At 35.7% G+C, this 15,357-nt stretch overlaps 1 protein-coding gene across 13 annotated transcripts in view; it reads right to left on the bottom strand.

The window, feature by feature from the left end:
* LOC106156565 (rho GTPase-activating protein 190) overlaps nucleotides 1-15,357 on the bottom strand; it is a 42,872-nt gene that overhangs the window by 22,488 nt on the left and 5,027 nt on the right. For 7 of the 13 annotated variants that reach the window (XM_087001378.1, XM_087001377.1, XM_087001375.1 and 4 more), the window contains exons 2-4: nucleotides 4,656-4,714; nucleotides 1,667-1,810; nucleotides 260-817 (exon numbers count right to left, since the gene is read on the bottom strand). In XM_087001378.1, coding sequence (XP_086857504.1) covers nucleotides 260-668 — 409 coding nt within the window. In that variant the 5' untranslated portion in view covers nucleotides 669-817; nucleotides 1,667-1,810; nucleotides 4,656-4,714. Of the gene's footprint in view, nucleotides 1-259; nucleotides 818-1,666; nucleotides 1,811-3,475; nucleotides 3,738-4,102; nucleotides 4,179-4,655; nucleotides 4,715-6,750; nucleotides 6,865-6,922; nucleotides 6,944-9,071; nucleotides 9,404-15,357 lie in introns of those variants that run through there. The other 6 variants (XM_087001366.1, XM_087001368.1, XM_087001372.1 and 3 more) reach the window with 6 other exon arrangements.

Consider the following 15,357-nt stretch of genomic DNA (forward strand, 5'->3'; position numbering starts at 1 on the left):
CCACACAAACATGCATCCACTTCCTTTTTTCTTTGTCAGATTTACATGAAGAGAAATAGGTGCACGTGTAAATGTTTCGATAAACCCCACTGCAGTGTTAGTGATGCCAGTGAAAAAAATTGTACAAAATGATGCCCAAACTAAAGAGCTAATTAATCAAAGTTGCTGACTTTAAGATTATTAATTTTGACAAAATGTTTGGCTAATGTAAGCACACTCTAAATATTATAGCAATCACATTAAAGTGAAAAATACCTACCTAGCTGATTTTTACAAATGTACATCAACTTTTCTGCAGAAGTAACCTTGGTAGCTGCACACCTCTTGTAATATGGGTCCGTTTTGCCACCTTTAAAAGGTTGAAAAGAGGAATCATCGATGAACTCTGTCTGTTCTATGACATTAAACGTCAAATCAGAGCCGTCGTCAGCCATTTTGGTCACCTCGCCCCAGTATAAGAAGTGGTCATTGTTGACAACACATCCACCAAAGTCGCTTTGGCTTAGCATCGAGATATGGTCAGTGTAGAAATCATCCGCGAGAGGGCGCACAAAGCGATTACAGAGACAAGACTTGCCCACTCCCACATCTCCCTTTTCCTTCTCCGTCCCAGACAGCCCCACCACGCTGATATTAAAGGTGCGATTGTGCTCAGCCTTCTTGGCCATGTTTAGTCCTTCTGAAACGTGTTGTTAGATGGACTCTACTTGGATTGATAGATAGGTTCCCAGTTTCTCTTCCACTACTACTGCTGCTCACCCCACGCACTCTATCTGCACACCAGTCTGGTGTGACCAGCCATGTTCAAGTCAAAGAGCTGAAATTAGAAATCAATACCATTTTAATCTCCTTTTCCAGCTTTTGCAGGACTGTTTCAGGATTGGGAAATGTCTATTCAGGGGTATGTTCTACTGATATGCAGCCAGAAATACTTTTAATCTAGCCCTATATCAAGCAGAGTCATCCTGAACCAGAGCAGAGCAAATTGAGGGAAAATGTTTGGCTCATGTAAGCACAGCATGATTTCATGATCGTACTTTTTCACCTTTTGCTGTTTAGAGGCCCATTACATTAACATCTGGGCTGAAACATGGATTATCCAACACTTGGTCACATACAGTCACCCTGAACCAGAAAAGTAATTTCAGAAGTTAAACAACATTGGACATTGTATAGTTCTAAATACAACATTATGGGCAACACTATTGGAGGCCAGTCACAAACTGTGAAATATAGATTGATAAATGTCATGGTTATCCCCAACTATCTCTATACAGTAAGATGATCAATAACATAAGAATCTTAAATTTTCTGACAGCCTTCTATTTTATCAGTTCTGTTTCATATAGAAAACTTAAGGGAGAATGGAAGTCAATAGCATGTAAAAATGATATTGATCAAATGACTTTTTATGTTATATTCAAACATTTTTACTGTTAAGAACCAAAAGCAAAAAAGTTTTAATGTTGGTCATTTCTGAAAAAAGTTCTTACAAATATTCACTGATGTTTGCACTTGCGGTATTTCATTTTCACTGTATACTTTAATAAGGATTCATTTTCTACCAGAAATCAGAAATCAAGATTCCAAATGGAAAAATATTAACAAGAAGACATAACCTCTTGATTTCAGTGAAAGATGCCTTTACTTAATTTTCACATCTTACCTGGATCATGAGGCGGTCTTGAAACAAATGATCATTTTTTCCTGTGATAATTAATTTTGTTGTCTGGAGCAGTCTAGTCAGGATGACAGAAGGACTCGAAGAGACCACAAATCTCCAATAGCATCACATACCACACATTGAGTTCTGAAAAGAATGTGGAACAATTATCAAAATATGAAAGGAGTTAACTAACACATAACATATTGGTGTTCCACAACCAAAATTGGTGCAGGGTTACACTGAAAAATTAATGGTTCTTAAAAGCAGACAGAAATTCTTTTCCATTGCCAATAGTGTTTGTTTTTGAACATCTAACTTGATCAGTCATCCCAAAGTATAAATCTATATAATTCATCAAATTCAATAATTTGTGCACTTGAATCTGCCCAGCAGATCTTATAAATAATGATACTGGCAATGTGACAAGCCTGAGTCATGATACTGGATTCAACAATAATCACAAACACTTCCTGACAATAACTTACAGCAACCGACTACCCACTCCACTTTATTTATCACTTATGCACAACAGCCATTAAAAAATGATTATATGGAAAAAAAGTCTGTCAATGAATCCTTGTCATTATATCTTTTATGTCATATGTTCAATGATATACCAATAACTTACATACACAATTTAAAATATTGATCTTAGGGATTTTTGTTACAGATCAACTTTATACTGCAACAGAATGATTGTTGTTTTGCTTTGTGTATATGTGCATACATGTGTGTGTGTTTGTGTGTGTTTTTTTTTTAACTGGTTAGGTAGAGGAGGTGGTAAAAAAATAAGATAAGGACAAAACTCTTAGGAAGTCTTACAAAGCAATTAAGAAAAAGTGAAACACAAAGCATGGTTTACTTTAACTGTTGTGCAATAAACTGTTATTTAACAAGACTTGGAGGGGAAGAAAAACAACCAGAAAAATATCCACAGTAAATTGTCAACTTTTAATTGTTCACTGCACTCACTGATATGGACCTACTCTCCTTCATATTCCATGAAATCGCACTTGATGTTAAATTATGAGAATTTTGGCAGTCTCAAATGATTCCCATTGCAAAAGCATGTGTGCAACATTTTTTGTTGTTCTTGTTGTGTGTGTGTGTTGAGGTGGTGGTGGTGGTGGTGGTGGTGGTGGGGGGGTGATGTTATTGTCCATTAACAAATGGTCCTTGTGCTTTAAGTGCCCTTTTTACCCATAAAAAGCACCTACTTAGAGGCAGGACAAATTTTAGCCCAAACCTCACAACATGTTCCCCACAAATGATTTTTTTGTACTGAACAACTGTAATTGCATACTTCCTTAAAAAGACAAGATGCCCAACTCTCAAATGCCCCCACAGTGCACGCCATCCTGTACTAGAGTAAAGATTAACTTGCCAAAGCAGGAACTAAACTGTTATTTAGATTTTTTTCATATGAAGGGCCTTAAGCTTATCAACAGCATAACTGATTCACAATTCTTTCAGTCGCCTTGTTATTTAAAGGGCTTGGTGAATTTCCAGATACAAAAGTGTAATTAAAAAATATATTTGAATGATAACTTGATTATGAGCTCGAAAAAATGCCTAAGGTATTAACTTTAATCTTGCTAACTTCTAAATATAAACAGTCTACAAGCTAGCTGAACGTGAGTACTCCAACATTTATTAAGGTGGTAAACCATGCCCCGTAACCATTGTGATGAATCAAAAAAATATCACATGTCATTACTGGTCAAGCAACATCATGTGGTATAAATGTCAAGATGCTCATATGTCCACTATTATCTCTGAAACTGCCTCTAAACCACAACTTTAACCCACCTGCAGCAAAAACTCTGGGGTGAATTCTGTCATCTCACTCATGTTTTCTTGAACCTAACATGGTGATTCATTCCAAGGTTTTTCACTTTCTTCTTAACACTTCTTCACTTTATGAATATCAATCCTCATCATGTATCACAGTGGAACAAGTCAAATGCTAACAGCCCAGTTTCTGGTCTGAGATAGGAATGTAGGCCAAGGAATGTCCTGGTTTATCAGCTGTTACCACCCTGACTGACACAACATTGGCACCGACTCTCCTCTATCAGTAAGAGAAGTTGAAATTATCAGCTATCAGCTACTTGAGTTTCTGGCAGTAACGAAAGTCAACTCAAATATCTGTATATGTACTATCTTCAGTCCAGCTTTTTTTTTTTTCACTTTCACACATGAAATACAAAAGGTTGCCTTTTCTTTTATAAAAAAGAATCAAAACTGACCAAGAGACAAATGCAAAAGATGTACAGAAGTCTATAAAAGAAAAGAAATGACCTTGACCTTGTCTCTCAACTATTCCCACCCTGAGTGTCCCACTAATACTTACTGCCCTCTATCAGACATTTGATATTGTTGATATATATTTCTTTAGCAGTTGTAAACAGGGACAGGCATACCAAGCTGACCTACACTTATGAATGATTTCCTCCGTCACTTCCCCATTCCTGTGGCACAGCATTAATGACTGCATTTCTGGACTACAATACTATAAAAGCTTTTTTTAACACAGTAACTCACAGGATCTAGTCTAAATGAAGGTAAACATTCATTATACATGCGGGCTGAATCACTTCCTATTCCATGGACTGTTTTTAATAAAATTGCAATTATCTTGTCATTGTCCCATTATAATGTTCTACCCAATATCAATCATTATCAACTATAACCATATGTATTTTCTTGGAGGTCCACTGACTTCCTGGATTTTAGAATAAGCCTGATATTAAAGACAATGGATTCAGTAATATGTTTATTTAACACTCTTGTATCCAATATTCACAAACATTTATGGTATAACAATTATATTATCTCACAGTGTGGACATCAAATGACAATGTCACTGAAACTTCATTTAACACATGGTGTGTAATCTTAATTAATTAACTTAATAAAAAACTGATTTCTCATGTACTAAGATATTCACAGGAGCAATTTTTTAAAAATTCACAAGAAAATTGCTTACCCTTTTCAGATTTACTAGTGTCCCCCTATCTTGTAATATTGAATTATCTTGTCTAAGGTCTGAAAATACAAAAACAGTGACTGTGATCACTTTCAATGACACTGACATAAGATATGCTTCAATAACAGTAAACAAGATACAAGTTTTCTGGGGCATCAAACATATGAAAGAATTTTAAGTAGGGCATTCAAAACATAATTAAATCCACATGGTATCACATCCTTGAAGTCAAGCAGCCAAAGAGCATATCATAATCAAAACTTATTCAAACATCCAGCATATAAAACAGGCCGGACAATTATAGTCATGACTAATAGTAGGAGGGCCTTGAGGAAAATTCCCCTCCATCTAAATATGTCTGATCTACAAGAAAACATGACATTCCAATAGAAAAGAAAACTTGTCATATATTTTCCAAATAATATGGCATGTAGTCTTAACATATAGTGTGCTGGCAGGGACTATACAGCTTCTATGTAGGCGGGGGAAGTGCAAGCAAACTTTGAAGGTTCACTGCACTTTCGTATTAATGACACATGCCACTGCACTGCACGGATTATTTTTTTATAGAAAGTTTGAAATCTATTCAGCCCTGCCTGAAACATTTCAGACAGACTTCAAAATATTACTATCAAATCACATTTTAAGGGCAAAGAAAAAACAGAGTGAAATCTGGATTATTCATAGGGTTGTGCATTTGCAAGTTAGTTCAATAGCTCGCAGCAACAGTCACTACCCCCCCAACTTCACTACTTACACAAGCAAAATGAATGGTTTATTCATTAACATTATGTCTAATAAATGAATGACAAATAACTGTCATTTTGATAACTATCAGACTATTAATACCAGATAAGCTGATAATTTGTCTACAACTTGCCAACTCTCCCACCTGTCTCCTGTTAATTCTGGACATAGGATGACCTCTGGTCAGACTACTGATTATAGACTAACCAAACATAATGAGACTGACCCCTGAAGTCAGTTAGATATTTGGGGATGATGACCCTTGTTAATGTATAGACAGATAACAGTTATCACTGCTATGAGATACAGAGCTCTCTTGTGTACACTGTGTAAACACAGGCTGTGAAATAATGGATCATCAATGTAGCAAAAGATATGAAAAACCTGTATAATTTTGGATAATAAATCTGAATCTTCTGTTGCATAGGGAGCAAAATATTGATACAAAATTACAGGTTTTTAAGTGTGTGTATGAATGTGTGTGTGTATGTATGTATGTATGTATGTATGTGTTTGATTGCGTGTCTTCCCCTTTCAAAATGCCTTATGTCAACTTCACTTTTCTTACATTCAAAACACTATACACATCTTATCTCATTTTCTGTATCACTATAGTATACATGTATATATAAACTTTGCTTGGGAAATACAAAATTCATTGCAATCTTCTTCCATTATGTACCTCTATGCAAAACCTCTACTTTCCAAGTATTTCATCCTAGCACTAATTCAGTGCAAGTGTTGTTAACAAGCATTAAAAATGCCACATAATGGTACTGAACTTCCAAACATTTTGGTACAAAAATTATGAACTATACAATTTGCCTCTTAAAGTATGATGTACATGCATTATCTACCAGACTAGACAGACTTAAATAATGACCTTTGCTAAGATGCAGGCATTTGTTCTTTCAACCACCAGATATTGACACTTCCAACATAGACTTGGCATAATATATAATCCCATCATTTATAAAGATACGTTATCTTAACCTTGAACTGTATGGTTAAAGTTCAAACATTAAAAGGGGAACTTCCAAGAAAATCTTCAATTCCTTTGGTGACGTCACAAGGGATGGTCACAGCTTGAATAAAATCTAACGCGGAAAACTGTATCACACAGCCGTGGTGAGGACAGATGCACAATTAAATAACATCATGTAGTAGACATATTTGGGGCGCTTTCTTCCGCACTTGTGTATATGCGTCCCCAAACGTGTTAGTGAAATATTTCAGCACAAATGCATTATTAGCACTACTTTCCTCCTTAGTCGCAAGCACGAATGCATGTATTCAAGTGCATTAAAGTGCATGATCCCCCTAGATAAAAAAGAACATCTAATAATACCAACTCCTTAGGGCCAGAGATGCCTCATGAACCTAATAGCAACTTGGACAGTGGCCAGGCTTCCTGACATCTGGGTCCATTTCTTCCAGACAGCTTGACCACTCCTGGAACTGACCCAAACCAACTGATCCAGTTACATACACCTCACCTGGTCAAGTCCTATTAGACTCACCTGGTCACAAGATGCTGGACAGCTTTACAACTGGACTGTTATAACTGGAAAGGTCCATTAAGCTACATAAACAGGACACCCATCCCCATTTCCTTACTCCCTGCCATCAAATGTGAAATGCTCGTGATGCAATCATCATAAATATAATCCGATGATTGCCGTGTTTTGATTATTTTGAGGACGTTAAAGATGTATGTTGCACCTGACTAACACCAGATAGCTATGTTTAGAGGATAGACAGGAAATTGAAGATGTTATTAATGAACAATAATTTTAATCATGTTGCTGGTTTTCTTTCTTTTGTTTTTTTTTTTTTTTTATTTCTTTATTTCTTGGGTTGGGATGTTCAAAATACGAAGAGAGGAGGGAAGCCACTTCCTTTGCCTGTTATCGAAAAACAATTTAATGACCCATTTTAGGGAAGACCAGAAATACCATCATGCACGGCAGATTGCAGTCCTTTTCTGTCACCTCCATCTTCGTAAAGAAACTGCTGGGACACTTATAGGATACCTCCGTATCATATTAAGCAACTTCACCTGTATAACTCTGCAGCTTCAAGTCATCTTTCTACTGAACCAGCACAACCTAAGTAAATATTCAATACATGTGCTTCTTCAATAGGATGGTTAGAATAATGTGCTAGGCATGTGGGTGATGGTTATTTGAGTCCCTATGTTGAGAGATTAAAAGCAGAATTCAGTGTAAATTATATAGGGACTCTACGCTTAAAGGAAATGGGATTGAAACTCATTCAAGATTGCATAAATTGCATAATGTACACGTTTCTGACTATTGATTATCTTTCTTTAACTGTCAGAAGCTATTTTATTGTAAACAACATAATAAACAACACATCTATGCATCCTGTAACAATAATGTTGGAAGCACTGGAGAAAAACCCTGGTCATAAATATTTGCGTAAATCTACTGACCACTTCACTATAAACAGCAGATAAACACAGTGCACTGTTGTTGCAAATAGACAGTTACCACAAGAAGTGTTGTTAAAAATAACAGGTTAACATTCAGGTAAATATCACCTTTACTTAAGCATGTGACCATCATAGTAATTATCAAGACTACACTAAGTATACCCTTCTTTTTACGACCTCTCCCTGCCCCTCCTTCTGTATATATTCTATTTGCTCATTGTAATGCATACAATGTGTTCTATGGTAATAGCATATGGGGGGGGGGGGTACAAAAGGCCTGAATGATGAGTATAAATATGGAGGACAGACATCCAGTCCCCAACTTAAATAATTTGCTGCAGTTTCAACCTTGTCATTAAATTAACATTACTAATTCTAATGTAAACTTAACTGGAGACCAAATCACTGACAGGTACAAGCTTACATGTTCCAACACAATATAAGCATTTATTGTTCGAAATAGCTCGGTTATGCCAGGATCAGTTTATGTTAACTGTTACTGAATTGGAAGATAGGAGTCATGAGCTGACCGTGCCTGAGCGTTTGTTTTTTGGTTTTAACATATATATATTTAAAGTAACTGAATAAACTGATAATTACCATGGCATAAGGTGGGTTCTGCAAAAAACGCAAGCATTTAAGTTTTAAGAAACCATTAATTAATCTAGAAACTTCTGATTCCCTCTATACTTAGAGGAGATACTCAAGCATATTAATCTTTTTTAAGTTCAAAGCAACACAGAATTTCAGCACATATCATGTCTCACTATACAAAAATACACAAACTGCAAGGGGGGCAACCATATATATATGATATAACCCATATCATATTAGGTGACAAAGAATCAATTCTTGATGCAAGCTATGATATAGATTTTAAGTTTCATTGATGGTGCGATCTTTTATGTTCCTCAGAAACACAGGTCACTGCCCTGCTATATAGCAGCATTAACTATGTATCACCACAACAATATGACATGCTTCATTGCCCTGGCGTTAAGAGTATGGACTTTAAAAGAGACAGTGCACCTTATACATGGCAAAACATGTTACCAGTACTAGTATTCACAAGTTGCCATTAGACTCCCTGAGCCACCATACATACATACATTCATTCATGTGTTGCGTTATAATTTAAAGATGATGTGCAGACTATAGTACAGTACGGCACATGTTATTAGGCTCTCCTCTAAATACATAACACATGTACTTACGTTTAAGCCACTGAATTCCAAAACACAAGAGAGCATACAGCATGAAAATGTATTCATATAATAATAGGCAGACCCATGCTAGATCTCCTGACTGACTCAGCCCAGCCTCTGCCTCGGCCTCCACTGCCACCACCTCTTACTGCACGATTCTTCATCAAAGCGAGGGGTCAAGTCCTTGTATTCCTTGCCGTATAAACTATCTTTAGAGGGGAGATAACAATTGCTGATGACTGAGAGCACACCAGGCTGTTCAAAACTAGGTCAGACTGCGTTGATTTCCTGTGTTGATTTCCACCCACCCTTCTCAGGCTCGACTCTGCCTGCCTGTATTGCAATCAATGGGTCAACTGGGACCACTTGCCTTGACTGTAAATTAATTTCTCAGCAGGTGCAATACTGGGTTGTCAGTCAAAGATAAAGTCCAATGGAGGGGGACTGGTCATATTTATGTAAGGACTCCAGTAGACCTCACGGCTTTTCTGACAGTCAATGAAAAGTACAAAAGAGGAAGACAAAACTGACTTAAATCCTGGCTGTCTGTCATATTGAATGGCTTAGTCACTATGCCGAATGGTTATTATGAAAACGCAATACTTCTGCTAAGTTTACCATTCACTCGAAACAACGTTGAAATAAAATTGGTTCCAACTTGAACAATAATATACTGCATTCAATTTCTTCTTCTTATTTATTTTTTTTCAGATAGTTCTGATAAAATATGACAAGTTCATTGGGTCTTCATTACATCACAATCCCATAACCCAGCAGTAATTTTGTGGGGTGAGAACACCCCACGCCTACTCTCTAATAATGTCACACAGAAGGCTTGACAGGTCTACTATTTGGCGGTGGTTGTACAAAGAGTAAGGTTACATGAATATTGCAAGTAGTGAGCCACTAGTCCCCAGTGCTTCCTGTTGATAACCGAGTACACAAAAACATCAAACCCAGCTGACCTGGTTTCAATTCTAGCCACTCTGTGACAGTGCTACTGAAGATTTTCTTTTTCTTCTGAAAAAATGTCTTCTATGTCATCAAACTATCTGGCTATCACCCCTCACCCTCCTCTCTTTTCTCTCTCTCTTTCTCTCTCTCCTATTAATGTACAGCAAGTTGTAACAAAAACTGATCTTCTTAGTATCAAGAATATATTGGTTCGTTCATTAATTCATACATTAGTCAAACTAATAGTAACGAATGAAACTGAACTAACTGAAATATGCTTACATAGGGCCTGTATGTACTGAGATGAAATTTAGAAATATCTAGGTCTGACTTACAGGTAACTTGTAGTTACTTTTTTAACAAATTATAATAAAATTAAATAAAAATAGTGCAACAAGTTCATTTTTCAAGTTTAATTAAAATACTATTCAGCTCAAGCCTAGGTTACATTTTTTGTTCACCATGTGCATGTAATCTGAATCAGAATGACTGCAAAATTAGTCATATAAAAATTACAGCAAGGCGTACAAGCACAGCGGAGCTATGTACACAGAAAAATGCAATCCCAATATTAACACTGTCATCCCTTCTGCAAATTATTTCTGGCACACTTCATCAATTATGTATTTTGGTCTTTTAAGGCATACATCATAACTTTACATTCCCCTAGGGAACAACCACTAGCTGTGGACTTTGTGAGTAATCTCTGGACTATATTACCCTATATAGTGGTGGTTTCTATATAGATCTCTGTGTAGCTCGATCTGTGGAAGAATCACTTGGACTGAGATAACGTAATTGATCTCCTTTGAGTTGCTTGTCTATTGGTCAAATCAGGATCTATGAAATACTCAATGCATGACATTATTGGAGACAATGACAGTTGATTAAGTTGCGGTATTATGTATGATTACAAATACATATGCGTTACATATTTCAAAGTACTCACAGCATGTCTTCTAAACATTAATTTCAGAGACTTGAATTTCACAAAACTGTGAGAAATCACTATAAATACATATATTTTGTAGACTAAAAAAGGATTCAAAGTAAGTAAAGGTGTGAAGGCCCCATGAATATCCCCAATTGTAAGTCTCTCAATCCCTAAAGTTTCAAGTTCCTCAATTAAATGGTCCAGGAGAAGATAATAAAAAAATACCAAGTGAAGAAATAGAAGCGCCCCCAAGGGCAGCCCAACCCTCAGTTGCAAAAAAAAAAAAAAATCTAAGGCCGTATTATAGCTATACATATCCCTGATGTTAGTTCTATCAATCCCTTTAGTTTTAAGTTCCTCTATCTAATGATCTAGGAAGAGGTCTGAGATAGCAGAAATAACAAATACATATACACATATGAATGGAGGGTAAGTGGGATAACTTTTGTCAAATAGGTGTAAGAATAACTAGATAATTAAGTAGAATTCAGCATAAGGCGAATAAGTCATAAATCTGTTGATAATAAGTGGCGTTTCCAAGAATAATTACTTAAATATTCAATCTCCTTGATAACGATAGGCTAGATTACAGACCAAGTCATAATTTAAAACTAAAATGTGTACAGATCTGAAACAAACAAACATATCCCTGCCTTCCTCAACAGTGGTAAATTTTCAAGATCTGGATATTCATCATCTGCATGTTTAATAATTAATAGCTATATAATCTTATCTAAGCTTACCAGGTACATAAGATAATACACATACTCATTTACAAAAAAAAAAAAAAAAAAAAATGTGTCTGGAGCAAATTGGTCAAGAGTGTTGAATGCAATTTCAATCCATCTCAGTAGTGCATCCTTCTTATCAAGCTTACAACAGCAGTTTCCCTGTAAAAAACACAAGTCTGGCTTTCAACACAAGTTATACCACATTCACACTAGCACTTTTAACCGCGGTCAAGGCCTGACCTCGGTCCTATCGCAGTTAACTTTTCTTATGTGAACGAACGACGTAGCCCTGACCGCAGTCAAAATAAACCCAGATCGTGAGGTGGGTATAATCAGAGTAAACTCCTGACCGCGGTCAAGACCGGATGTCTACATGTGAAGCGCATGCGCACAAGTGTATCGTCATTTGAGCTCCCGCCATGTTTCACAGATTCTAGTAAAAGCGCATGCTTGACAGGAAGTACGCTTGCTGAGATTCTACCGCTACTGATCGCTACCGGTGTCAGTGTGAACGCGGTTTGGTTGACAGCGGTTTAATCGGAGTAAACTCAACTGCGGTTAACATTCTAATGTGAATAGCCTATTTAAGAAAAAATAGCGATACATCTGCCTAAAACATGACTGCAAACTTCTATCAGCCCAATGTGGGTCACTGTGATCATGTGTACCTCTTCTCCACTGTTCACTTTTTTAACATGGAATCTGCTACTCTCTTTTGGTTTGACTCATGCTTATAAAGCAAATTTTTCATCCAGTGTTAAAGATAATTAGCAGGTGATTTTTTCTTTTCTGACATTTTTCGGGGATATGGTAAAAATAATACAATATGGTAAGAACTGTTTTCTAAAGAACCAGGCTTAGTATTCTATCTGGTCAACAGAGACCTTATCAATATAAATACTGCCATTAACCACTGAATTCATTTCCAAATATGAAGAATTGCATAAAATTAACAATTTGAAACAGTAAATTTTTAATAAGTGGTAATAATGCTACTATCACTTTATCATAATCAGATGATTTATCATTGATCACCACATAAACTTCTTATGAAAATTAATGAGGTAAATGAAAAAATGTATTACCCAGGATTTAGGTGTTTTTTTTTTTTTTTTTTTTTGTTTTTTTTTTTTGTTTTTTTTTTTCACACTGAAGTATTCATGCACAGATGCAAATACAGAAATACCTACAACCTATATTCTCTTAAGAATGATCAGCCCGAGCTGTTCAGTGCACCAAGTTTCACACAATCCTCCCTACGGGTCAAGAATTTAGGGTTCTCAATAACAAGGAGTGGTGACCCAAGTAGCACCTTTCTTCCTGTAACAGTAGCTGATAAACTATCAGAATTACATCTCATCAACTGAGCTACCCATAGATGTACTAGGTGAACTAGAACCAAGTCATGTCTCCAGTCAAGGTGGATTAATATTGGTACTTGGTACGTCCTAACTAAGATAGTAATTTGAGGCTAATCATTATTTGAGGTCAATCTTACAGCTTGTACCTTTCCTACAAATAAAATGGGCCAAGCAAAATGACACGATGATTTCCTATCCACCCCCTCTTGGTTAACTGACTATAATCAGGCATCTTGTAATAAACAGACTTGAGATAACATGATCCACCTTGATAACTGTACCTTTTGTCTATTGTCTTATACATTAAAACTTGGCATACAATTAATATATAAACCATGATGCTTGATCAATATTAGAAATTCCTGGTTCATGGTTTTTCAACTAAGCCATATAAAATCCCCTTTTCCCCACAAACCAAAATCAATCTAGAATCTAGTTCATAAAATCAAGTTTTTTTTTACACATGATGAAATACTACTCATACACACCTCATTAGACTGCTACTTATAAAAAATCAAACAATCAGATGAACCAATGTTTGAATTATTGGAAATATGGTACTGATAACATCTTATGTCAGAAAATTACAAGCAAAACTGAAATGTGTAGTCAAAAAAAAATATGAGTCATCTTCTTAGAAGAAAATTATTCCTGATGCTTTTTTTCACTTTAAAAAAACAATGCTTACATAACTTCCAAGTAACAAAATAAGTCTTGAAATAGAAACATTTAGAACAAACAAGACATATCAAATACTTCCTAACAAAGGGAACAGTCTGACATAATACTTTGTTCCACCCACATTCATAAAATCCCATTAGAAACTAATATTTTGAACAATTTCAAATTGGACAAGTATTTTCTAACAAGCAATTTTAAAATCTCTCTACCTAAACAGAACGTAATCTAGCTACTCAAATTCTTCTATGATAGCAACAAGGTAAGTAAAAAATAGGTAAACAATTAATGAGCAGAAGTTTCTTGCCATTCTGTCAGACACAAGTTTACTAGGACCCAGGTACCAGCCTAGCAGTAGTCCACCTCTGCGCAGGTATGCTCCATTTACTAAGGTGGTGTTAGATTAAAGAACATCTTATTAAACATTATATATCAATCTATGAAAATTGTAAAGAATGACAGAGTCCAATTTCTTGATGATAATTTGTAGTCAATAGTTGAACTTTCTTTTTCTGTTTTTTTCCCCAATTTTACAGCCTAAGGTTATTTTGAGTTTATAACACAGTATCACATGAATATGCGCAAGAGCATTAAAGTACATCACTCTCTGTATATTCTTTAGTGTGGGTACAACACGTTTGAAACTCAACACTTTCTTTTTTTGTGTGTGAATGTGCCATTCTTTAAATAGGCTGCTTTTAGAAACAAAAGGTTTCAAGTGATTTTTTTAAAAATTACATTTTTAGTAAGGAAAAAAAATACAGTATCAAATTAAAAGTTCCCATTCAGCAGACCCACAAATTTCTTCACGCATTCAGTTTAAATTGAGCAATTTAAATGAGATATAAAGCTACATAACTCTTTATCATGAATCACGCCCTAAATATATTTCAGGTTTATCAGTGATAATAGATTCCAATCGATATTCTGAGATCTAAATATGGACTTGATGTATCAAAAAATAAGTCACCAGATCAATGCTGAATCCCACTATGAAGACTTTTTCACTTGAACAACATTTCCCCACTTCATATGTTGATCAATTTATTTTTCAGCTAACAGTTCTCTCTTTATCACTTAAATATTGAAAAATCCATCACACTCATTTAATAAGACATGATAGGAAATTAAATTTATAAATACCTTACAACTCTAATTTAAACGATATTTTCTAAATCAGTGGGGAATGGGGATAAGGGTATAGTGAATTTGGGAGAGGAGATAGAAAACGGGACACTGAACAGGGAAGCACTGGCAGCTCTACAAGATATACTGTGATATGTTTAAAAAATATGTTTAAGCAGGGGCTAGGAAGTTGCTGTAAACCACAAAGTGCCACCACTTTTGTAAAAAGAATCAGTGTTTAAGTACTTCATCTTCTACTTGTCCAATATGTCCAGTAATGTGGTTTGCTGACACTGGTGCAGAAAATCTACAAGACCATCCTAAGAAAGATATTCCATGTTCAAGGTGTATTTTACAAATTAAATATGATCCCTGACAGCCCTCTACTATTAACCAAATATCTTTACTATTAGGTGCTCATTCATCAGCTTTCAAACATGGTCTGACATATATACCAAAACCTGACCACAAAAGAGATGTTTTTCTTGAATTCCTACACCACCTTCATGAAT

The sequence above is a fragment of the Lingula anatina genome, chromosome 1 (genome assembly GCF_051362555.1).
Source record: "Lingula anatina isolate TDL-2025a chromosome 1, LinAna3.0, whole genome shotgun sequence".
Classification (NCBI taxonomy): Eukaryota; Metazoa; Brachiopoda; class Lingulata; order Lingulida; family Lingulidae; genus Lingula; species Lingula anatina.